This window comes from Sinocyclocheilus anshuiensis, unplaced genomic scaffold (genome assembly GCF_001515605.1).
Source record: "Sinocyclocheilus anshuiensis isolate Anshui unplaced genomic scaffold, SAMN03320099.WGS_v1.1 scaffold766, whole genome shotgun sequence".
NCBI classification, from domain to species: Eukaryota; Metazoa; Chordata; class Actinopteri; order Cypriniformes; family Cyprinidae; genus Sinocyclocheilus; species Sinocyclocheilus anshuiensis.
The window spans coordinates 808,082-819,215 of NW_015546060.1; the positions used below are offsets into that span (position 1 = coordinate 808,082).

General features: G+C 39.2%; 1 protein-coding gene across 1 annotated transcript in view; it reads right to left on the reverse strand.

The window, feature by feature from the left end:
- The window catches only part of LOC107699427 (calmodulin-regulated spectrin-associated protein 2-like), a 41,200-nt gene that overhangs the window by 9,254 nt on the left and 20,812 nt on the right, over positions 1–11,134 (reverse strand). Inside the window, 13 exon segments of the mRNA XM_016500681.1 lie at positions 3–68; positions 229–319; positions 725–945; positions 1,028–1,164; positions 1,993–3,255; positions 3,258–3,966; positions 4,058–4,127; positions 4,229–4,266; positions 4,395–4,491; positions 4,585–4,675; positions 7,448–7,587; positions 9,851–9,992; positions 10,324–10,356. Coding sequence (XP_016356167.1) covers positions 3–68; positions 229–319; positions 725–945; positions 1,028–1,164; positions 1,993–3,255; positions 3,258–3,966; positions 4,058–4,127; positions 4,229–4,266; positions 4,395–4,491; positions 4,585–4,675; positions 7,448–7,587; positions 9,851–9,992; positions 10,324–10,356 — 3,098 coding nt within the window.

Below are 11,134 nucleotides of genomic sequence, written 5' to 3' on the forward strand. Positions count from 1 at the left end.
ACCTTCTATTTCTCACACTAGTAGAGCTCAAATAGAAGAAAAGACTGCCAGATGCTAAGCTGTTGCTTCTAAGAAGCAAGAACATTCAAGAATACAAAGGAAAAAATACAGAGAATTCAAAGGATACTGGGTTAGTATTGTACAGTAATGCTAGAGAAAAATATAGAATTGCAGGGAAACACAAGTAAACACATTCTCATTCTGCTGACTGCTTGAAGTGCTTCTTACCTTTGTGTTTTCTTATCTGAGTTGACACTGTCATTATCTCCAAGAGATGCCAGAGACAGGCTGGAAACTGAAAAAACACGAGGTCGTGAACCTGGATGCAAAACACAAAACAGGACAGGACCCACAGTTACACAAGACAACACCAAGCCCGCCAAACTTTGTGTTACCCTCATAACAGTACAGCTCTCTGCAATAATGTTGCTAACAGTCTCTCTAACTCCTTCAAATTGTCTAAAACACACACAAAAGAGTGTCATTTGAAAGATTCTTAAAAGAATTCAGCCAGATTGGTTAAATGAATTCAAATTAGTTCAGGGAGAGTCCTTTGAAAATAGTTGGAAATTAGTTAGAAAGTTAATAAATTGGTTCGAATAGATATTTAGGCAAGTAAAGTTCTAGAGTACTTGTTAGGAGGAAATACAGAGGGATGCAGTGAGCTGGACAGGAAAAGGCTGAGAGTAGCACAAAGCATGCCATGTCGGGCTTTGCCCTTTACCTGCCATGGCCCTGACAGGAGTCCTGGGGGACTCCATCACATCTCTGTGGATGGATTTGGGCCGTGGTTTTCTCTGTTTGGCCCCCATAGGCCGTGGTTTGACAAGCGTGTCCATGTCCTCCATAAGCTTCAGCTGTTTTCTCCTCAGGTACTCCTGTTTGATGAACTCCCGCCGGGCTTTGTCTTCTTCCTTCTTCATGCGGTCTTCCTCTGCTTTCAATCTGTGGAAAAAGACAGATATTGAAATTAAAGACGAGGGGGAGGAGTTTAGATTTAGTGACTGAAGGCTGGGCTGGGTGTTACCTGGCCTCTTCTTTCTTTTGCTCAAGCTCCACTTCCAGCTGCTGTTTCCTTTGCTGGCTCTCCCGTTCTCTTCTCAGTCTTTTCTCCAGAAGCGCTGCTCGCTTCATGGCCATGCTGTCCTCTTCCTTCATATCATCCTTACAACATGAACACATTATCAGAATGGACATTAAGAATCTCTGTTAATGTCTTATGTTGAGGTCTAGTATCTGAACAAGGAATCTGAAGGCAATTTACTGATGTTAATGTGACGAGTCTGGATGAGCCAGATACACAACACTTCTCAGACTCCCTACAGAACGCTAACACCACAAAATAAATTATTTATTTGACTTAGTTTTCTGACCTAGATCAAACAGCTGCATTTTCTAGAGATCTGTCCCAAGCTAACCTCCTTCTGCGACTGTTCACGCTAAAAATAATTTTGTTCATTATAGTCACACAGCAGCATTTTCCTGAGCTAAAGCTATGGTAATACACCATTCTGGGTTATAACTATGGCCCTTAACAGCTTAAACAGTTTCTTAATAAAATGTGTCAGGCACTTGCCACCACAATGCTAAAGTGTTCTGGATAGCTGCTAGGGTATTGTTAGCTGTTTGCTAAGGTGTACTATGTGGGTTTTAACAAATTGCTAGGCCATTGCTAAGGTTCTCTAGATGGTTGCTTTCTGGTCCAAGACAACATAGCCCTCAATAAAGTCAAGAAAAGTAATATCCTCAATAAACCACATAACTGAAGGTAGCATTCAAGTTCATAGCCCCAATGGTGTGACAAGATTTGATCACACCAAAATTTAACAGGCAAATCATCTTAAATTCAAACTGCTAACTGTAAGCAATAGTAATAGTGATGCTTGCCTTAGCATTCACCTCTAAGTATTCGCACGTGGTAGTGGAAGAGTTCATTTCCAAGCTTCCTTAATCTACAGATTAAGACAAGGACCTTCTGACATTCATATCTACCTTAAAGAAGAATCCACGGAACATTTTCTGCTCATCGTCCAGATTTTCCCCTGAAGTCTCCTTCTCGCCTTCATCTTGCAACGTCTGTCCATCCAGGGGCTTGAGAACAGACAATGGAACCTCAATCAAATTTTTGTTGGTCTGATGGGCGATATCAACTGGCTCGGTGGGAGTGACAATGACGGTCTCCATTACGATCTGCGTCAAAACTTCCGACACACTAGATTCCACTACCGGCTTTATCTCATTTGTTGGCTTCTTCAGCTGTTCCCTTTCTTCTGTTTGTCTGTTCTCCTTCTTGCTCTCCTCTCCCCTTTCTTCTGGCTCCTTGGCTGACAAGTCAGCATCTTCGGTTACATCCTGTTGGGTTTCTTTGGTTGGGGAGGTGATGGTACCAGAAGAACATTCAATCGACAATGACTCAAGGCCTTGTTCTATGTCCTTGTCTGTAGCTTCAGCTCCTGATGGTGGTTTCTTCTCATTTCCCAAATAAGAAAATGAGCAGGACACGGACTGAGATGGGGAGAACCTTCTCAAGCGTGGTATGCTGTCCACCGACTGTGGAACAGTCAGGACTCGGTTGAAGGGAGTGATCTTTAGCTCACTGGGTCTGGGTGTCCTTGGTGTCTTGGAATGGAAAGAAGCAGACTTCCTCTTAAGGTTTGTAGGGGAACAGTGCGTAGCTCTAGGAGAATCCGCAGGTGAGGGAGACCCAGAAGAGCGTGCCCCACTCCCTCGGAGCTCTTGCACCTGCTTTTGCGGCGAAGGTTGAGGTGGCGACACAACCCAAGCCTGTTGCTCCCGCATCTGCATGATTACCTCCTGCTGCTGGGCCAGCCGCTGCATCTCACTCTGCAAGAAGCTCAGGGAAGCATTGAGCTTCTCAATGGAACGTGTGTATTCCATCAGGTCCGCTTCGGATGTGCCGTCCTCACCCGCAGACTTCACCAGAGACTTGACTGGCTGAGGTGTCTCCGCTGGCGTCTTGCTTCCCTCTGAGCTAGGAGTGTCCTCCTGAGAAGGTGAGGTGCCATCTACTCCTTTCCTCTTGACAACTGTGAGGAAGGCACTGCGTCCCATCTTCTGACGGTGTCGGGTAAAAGCCGCCTCTACTTTCTTCTTCTGAGCCTCAATGGCTCGACGCTTCTCCTCAAGTCTCATGTGCAGCTGCACCATTTCCGCAGCCATGGCCTGGGCCGGGTCCTTGGATGGCTGATGTGCAGGGCTGACCTCAGGTGAAGGAGCCCAGGAAACAGAGTGAGGAATGCTGGATTCAATTTACGGAATTTCTGCTCAGCAAAGCTGGTCATCTTAATCCCAGGTGTAAAAGCAGGGGTGCTTCCAGCAGGGGACTTGCTGCTTAGGCTGCTGGGACATGAGCTTGTAGAGCCCTGGCTATGGCAAGCTCTTGCTTCAAAGGCTTGATCTGTGTCAAACTCCATGCTGACAGTACAATCCCTTAGGGATGAGTCCTCATCTAGTGTCTCTTGGATGTCCTCCGTCCGCACATGGATGCCGGTGTCTACTTCAGTGGTGGATGTGCTAGCAACCCCTTTGGATGACTCTGAAACTGAGTCTAGCTCGCCATCCTTTGCTTCAGGGTTCAAATCACTTTTATTCTGGAGGTGAAGAAAGAAGCCCTCACTGGGCGCATGGGCCCTAGGGCTCTGAGATTTCTTCTCTGAGTTGTGGATGATCTCAAGGGCCTCTTTGATGCTAGGTGGCCCTGAGCCATTTAGACGGCCATTATGATTTCCTGACAGGCTGTCAGGACAGACGTCCTCATCAATGCCCATGTTCTTGCCGTTGACAGGCTGAAAGGACAGGTTTCTCTTGATGCCCCTGGTGCCGTGGGGCATCTTGAAACCAAATCCTTCAGTGCTGACAGACCGAGTCATCCCTCGGCCAGTAGGTGTTTGATTGGTGCTCTCTTTATCAAGTGGGATTTCAAAGAACACTCCCTGAGCAGCAGACCTGAAGAAAGAAGAGAGGATGGTATCCAATCGGCATGTAGTTTCAAACTTTATGTCTTTTATTCTCAATAATGAGATGAACTTGCACTTACTTCTTCTCTTTGGGCCAAGTACCCATGAAGCTTTCCACAAATGACATTGAGGTTGATCTCTTGATCTCACCTGCACAGCACACATGTATAACTTATATAGTACTGGGTGCATTTCATATTAAGACTTAAATTTTGTTATCATAAAATTTTTTTTAGGCCTTTTAAATTTACCTGAGCCTGAAGTCTGTGGTTGAGGTCGGAGCGGGAGACTTTAACATGAACATAAAAAAAATATGAATATCAATCCAATTTTACGTTTGAATTTGAACTGCTACAGGCATTCAAAGTAAATTAAGCAGAAGGGGGAAGTTTTCAATAAAAGAGACTTTTGATATACCTTGGTCTGTCTGGACTAGGCGGTCGTTCCATGAAACTTCTCTTTGTGACCTTTGAGATGGGCACAGATGGCAAATTTTTCAGTGAAGGGGCTGGTGCTATAAATGACAAGACAAATGTGTCGGTATACAAATGTCAACACCATTGGCTAATATTTCTGGAAAATTAATTCTATTGTAATATCAGTCTACCTTCAGTATCCAACACCTGAGGCTGGACGAATGGCGGCATAACAACCTCGAACCACCAGAAGAGCTCAGCCATAAACACAAGATAGTTATTCTGGTAAAAACAAACAAACACATTAACTTGCATTGCAAGCATTTTTTTCCAAAATAATTTGCATGATTGTATAAAACTAGTATGTGTAATATTCCTCCTCTCCCACAAGATGTCTCTGCAATTCTCTAAATCCTGGTAATGCATGAACGGACACCACCTGGAGACAAGAGTGCCCTTTTCCTTCAAATTTAATTATATAGCGTATATATAAGGAATTCTGAGGGATTTTATACTTTACAGTATATATAGCTTTTTTGTCCAATAATGCACACAAGCTTTTTGTGCTATGAACAACATCTTTATGCCAAGACTACAGAATTCATGACCTTGAATTCATAGAGGGTACCTGACATGATGAAAAATGTCTCTGATACACTATTCCCACTCAGCAGAATTTACATCTAGCAGTTTAAAGGCACAGTGTAACCGCAGCAATTACCCAAGGCCACTCCCAGAAGACATTACCTCAGCATTTTAATTGACTTTCAACAAAGAGTCCTTGCTCTCTTTATAGCCTAGAGTAGCTCTAGACACTCAAAGCCACATCTATTGCATATAACCAAATGATTAAAGCATTTACTCATATAATCCAAGGCATCAATTGTTAACATTTGCAACAGCCTTTAATAATAACATTAATGTCACGTACTAGCAAATTAACAAAGATAAAGCTACCCATTGTCAATTAATTAAAATAGTTCAGGGTGAAATTTGTACACAACCTCACTGATTTTATGCAATGTCACATATCCCATCTACCAATGCTATTGGCAATAACTAAAGGAATAAATAAAGGGGTCCACTGGCAACATTTATATGGAGTGGATAAAAGAGCCAAAGCAGGCGCATGCTTGTACCCAGATGGTGTTTGGCACATGCGTCTTCTCCCCCATCTGCCTGTCTACGTACTTATTCACATAGGTTAGGTTTTACTGTAGTTTTAGGGGATAAAAATGTTGCTTTTTATTCGGGGCGTCAATTTTTAAGTGTCAATTTATTACAAATATTTACATTTTAAATCATGTTAAAAAAGTAATCATGCTTCCTCACCCGTATGCAAATTCCTTAATAACAGCATACCAAACGAATCTTTAAACATTGTTTTTTCAAAATATGCAAATTATTATTGGTGAATTTTGGAGAATCAAAAATTAATGGCATATATCAATATTTATTTAGAAAAGACCCAGACAAGTTTCTAAATTGCAGAAAACCAAATTAGATATAAAAAAAATTACACAATTATATATAGAAAATAAATATACATATACTATATACTATAAATGTATAATTATTTACTATTTTCTCAAAATTATATAAATATACAACAAACTTCTACTCATTTATTAATCTATTTAACCAGGGGATTTTTGGAACTTTTTACTATACAGTTGAGAGCAAACTGGAAATAAATATGACGGGAATGAGATCAGGTCACAATACAGTCCAGATTCAAAGCTGCACCTCACCACATGAAGCACATGTGCTAAGCGCACTGAACATTTTAATAAAAGGAAGCAGCTGAGATTAGATTAGCTCTGACAGAAACTGGGTCTAGGTTACAGCTCTGTGACCTGCTCTCAATTCCACTCATATTTCAGAGATTCAGCTCTGAAGTCTGGCACTGTATCAGACTCTATCAGATGCTGCTCATGTCCTCTAACCAGAGGCTGTTAGGTGCTAATAAAACCCAACATGCTGTGAGAATTTGCTACCATTTGTGGAATAACACTTTAAACAAAAAACAGGTGGAACCAGTAGCATTGCCCTCTGTTTAGAGTTTCTAAGGTCATTTTAAACAACTTGCCCTCTGTTTAGAGTTTCTAAGGTCATTTTAAACAACCTCCTTGTGGTTTAGTAAGTGTGTCCAGGTTTCCAAATCCTAACCATAAAATGCCAAACTACATCTTTATATTCTCTTTCCACAGCCACTGAAACCAGAGTTCAACAGCAACAGCAGAAATGTCTGTTCCATAGAACCAAAGGCTTCTCGGTCAACAAGACTGAAAATCTTGGCAGCAGATGTTCTTTCTCTCCAGTCCAGAGAGGACTGAGATCAAAGACACGAAGACAACATTCAGAACGAAAAAAACAAATAAAAAAACTGGTCTTCACTTCCATCACTTTCAGTCCATAGAGTGGTCTGAACTGACAAAGCAGTCTAAAGTAAAAAATCTCCAGTTTGACGCTATCTACAACTCGCAAAACAAAATTTTTTCCAAGTCTTAATAACATTTTGATATCTTAAGATTATGAAAATCTCATAAAAGGAGGTATTTCCCAGAGAAAAGCACAGAATAAAAGCAAAAAAGGCTTAAAAAAACGTCTTGCTGTAGAAAAGCTCTTGAGATCTTTCCATAATGGCTTATCTAGCAAACCACGATTCCTATATTTAAATATCTTCTAGGCATTTTTAATGTGATTTTATTGCTGTTTTAGTCAATGGCACCAGTCTTTAGAGAATCTGCTTCCACTGGGAGGCTGGTTTAAGCACCAGCGTTTGAAGGCAAGCCTCATGCTTTTGGCTTTTTAACAGGAATAAAGCCAACTCCCACAGGCAGCACTTGCGCTATTGTGAGAAAAGGGCTCCAAATAACAGTATCCCACCCAACCGCATATGTCGTGGCCTGAGAAATTTGACAAACCTTGACCTACAGTTATAAACACATAAACCAATGAATTATGAAGGCAAGGGGAACTTAAGGGTCTCTAATTGCATCGAGCTGTAAAACACCTCTAATTGAAAGATACAAGCTGTATCTGAAGGCTTACTTTGATGGAAGTATGAGCGTAGAGCATGTCCTCCAGATTGAAGTGGCAGCAATGGTTCAAGTGTTCCTTACAGAAGTCCTGGATGAGCTGGAGGTTGTACAGACTGTCTGCCAGCGACATGGTCTCCTTCAGGCAAATGTCTGCAAATCAAAGACGATAAAGTGCTACACTAATCAGGCACTACTCACTGACAGATCATCCGGCCTATTTGGCAGATCTGACAAGGACTCAACCAATCACAGAGAAGCCCATTAATCATGGAGTCTAAAATGACACTCATGTGATTCACGTTTGCCTGTGGGGATAAATGTAATTGCATCCATCATTTGATTTTACAGCTAGGTGGAGAATCAGCACTAGTCCTCTTCATCACTGTGATAAGATTAACAGGAGTTCAGGATGATTAAAGTCACATAAATGTTTCTAAATGAGTAGTTGAAGACTATTGTATTCACGAATTCAAAGCTCAAAACTCATTTACAGCACGTTTAAAAATAACTTTCAAAAATATCATATGTACAGTAGGTTGCAAGTTCGTTTCCTTTGGATGATCCAACCTCAAGAGTTTTTAAAGATATGAGTGAAACAAAGAGGAGGAAGCTTATAGACTACTTTAAAAGGTAGGCTAGGTTTGAGTTAGTCACTACTTGGCTAGAAAACATGCAGGCTACCTGTTTGTTGCCATAGGGTGAGATTTGTAAAGCAAAAGCCTATGCTTTTGAAATGTTTTCAGGGTGGGAATTTGGGCGTGGGATTGTGGGTATTATGCATAATTTTACTCACTTCCCTAGGTTTCGCACTTATAATATGGGAAATTTCTCAGGCATTTCAGCGTGAAAGACACTCAGGACAGTTGATGGAATGTATATGCACGTGTTATTAAGTCTGGGCAATTAAACATTCAAGAATTTTTAAACCATTCAAGCGCAATAAGCAGCAAAAGAGCACTCAGTACTCGCGCATTCTCTGAGAGACGGTTTACTGTACGCACATAAAGCCGCTTCTCAGACAGCGTGCGAATACTGAATATTTTGTATTTATATTCTCTCCTTTAATGGTAACATCATTCCTATATTTGATAGTGACACTAAGGAGAGGGCACAGTCCTACAGAAAGATTTTATTGTCATCAGATGTAGCTTTGCACACTGCCAGCATCTAGAATGATCAGGATTTTAGTGTTCATTGCAGAGAGCTCTCTCAATTTGTTATATTTTACAGTTTGTCAACTGATATAAGATTTTGTAGGCTTTGCACACATGTGCACCCTTCGAAAGCGTGAAACCACATGGCCTCTTACACAACAAATTCCAACATAACTCCTGATTATATATTTTTTTCCCCACTATTTTTTTCTAGACTTCAATTTTCTATGGTTTTGTTGTGAAATGTTATGAAACAAAATCATTTGTCTGGGCTCCTCCAACAACTTAAAATATTGCATAATATTTTTTTCAATATTGAGGATAAAATATAAATATAATAATATTACACTTGTATTACTACTACTATTACTACTAAGTTTTTCATAATACAAAATAATACTATTATTGTGGATATTGTTTTTTGACTGTATCTTGTATAATATTTTAAAAATATTGTGAAAAATAGAAATAAAATAATATTAAACTTTTATTAGTACTATAATTTCTAATAATATAAAATATTACACAGTATTAATGTGGATATTGTTTTCTTTTGTAAAAAAAAAAAGAGAAAACATTTGTCTATTGTTTCTTGTATATTTTCTTTCAAAATATTGTGAAAAATAGAAATATAATAATATCATATTAATATTAATACAATGTAGTATTAAATTATTTAATAATACAAAAATATAATATAAAGGCACAGGGTATAAATATAAAGTAATAAACATTATTTTTGGTGATATTGTTTTTTTAATTAAATGTTATAAAATATGTGCTTATTGTATATTCTACATTTGTTTTTAAATATTGTGGAAAAAGTAGAAATATAATATTATACTTATATTAATACTATCATTTTTTTATTTTATAATATTAAGAAATATTAAAATAATACACATCACTGTGTGTGTGTGTGTGTGTATTTCTTTAAAGAAATGTTAGGGAAAAAAAACATTTGTCTATTGTATAACATTTTCAAAAAACTGTGAAAAAATATCTCCATGAATATATCATCCATTGTCACCATTTACATTGTCATTAAATCAATTAAATTAATTTTATTAAATTAAATTAAACATGGATTTTGAGTATGAGTTGCATTCCTACTGATGATCTGTGTACAATAACACCATGTGCATTCAATAAAGTAAATAGGGTTAATTTTGATTCAACAGCTCCCACACACTATTCTCTCGGAACCTTGTGTATTATTTTGTGTGTGGTAATGCTGGAGGTTTGGCAGGTTCATGTACCTCCCAGGAAGACGATGGTGGGGCAGTAAAAGTGCAGCAGGGCGGCGAGGGCACAGCCATCTGTGCTGTCCTTCAGGAGGTTGTCCACTGGGGGGATCCACGGCACCATCTTGGGCAGAACCTGCTCCTTCCTATAACGTGCCTGGAGCAAACAGACATAAACAAATGATTCAGTAGAGCAAATCACATCTGATAACACTCAGAGAGTTCATGATGGCCTATTCAACAACTGACCAACGTATGGAAAAGTACTGAAAATAAGACATGCAGTGGGAACTTTAACTAACAGAAATGGATGGTAACATAAAATCTATTTTTACTCAGCCTAATATAAATATTTCTCTGTCGACAGTTTATTGCGTGGTTAATGAAGCTGAGGACAATGTGAAAGCATCGTCATGGCAACAAAAACACGATGGAGCCACGAGATGGAAGAAGCCGGGATGAAAGAAGGTGTTCACAATCACACTTACAGGAACCAGCTTCATATACCACTTGGTTGGAGACTTCAGCCAGTCAAAGAATGAATGAGAGAGAGAAGGAAAGAGCAGTTACGTCAGCGAGCAGAGATTATTTAATGCAATCAACTGTTTACGTCCATATCAGATTAAGCGTGACGATGCCTTCTTTACTAGAAACCAGATTACAAGAAAACAGTGAAACTCTTGAAGCTTGAGGGAGGTTTAGTACCTTTCCACTAAATAAATAAATACATTTGTAAACCTCTATTGGTCAATATTGGATATTTATTTTGTGCAGTTAATTTCACCTATTTTTATATTTAGATTACCTTTAAAACATTTAAATGCCTTCCATCATCTAACGGTCAATTTGACTTTACCATTTATTGTTTTATTTGTAATTTATTTAGACAAAACACTTCGAATTTTCACTGAGACTGAATCGCTGAGAAAGGAATAGAAAGCAAACCACCAAAAAAAAAGTGTTTGCTTTAACGCTGTCAGGCCTGGTTAGGACACAGTATGCTGGTTCCTGCTGCTTCCTCTTCTTAGTTTTCACAGTTTTAAGCCTCTCTCAACTTTCAAGGCTTAAATGACTGTAAAAAAGAAGAGTATCATCAAAAGCATGCCAAAATATCTGTAGGGGTCCAAACTGCAGAAGAGGACATACTGATGCTCTCTGATCTAAGAGACATTAAACCCTGTGAATCACAATATGAATGCATTTTTACCCAGAATGCCCTAAGAAGACTGCAAAGACAGGATTAGTCTTTTGCCAGTGGATTACTTCTAGAAACAAAAACAAAACAAAACAAAAAAAAAT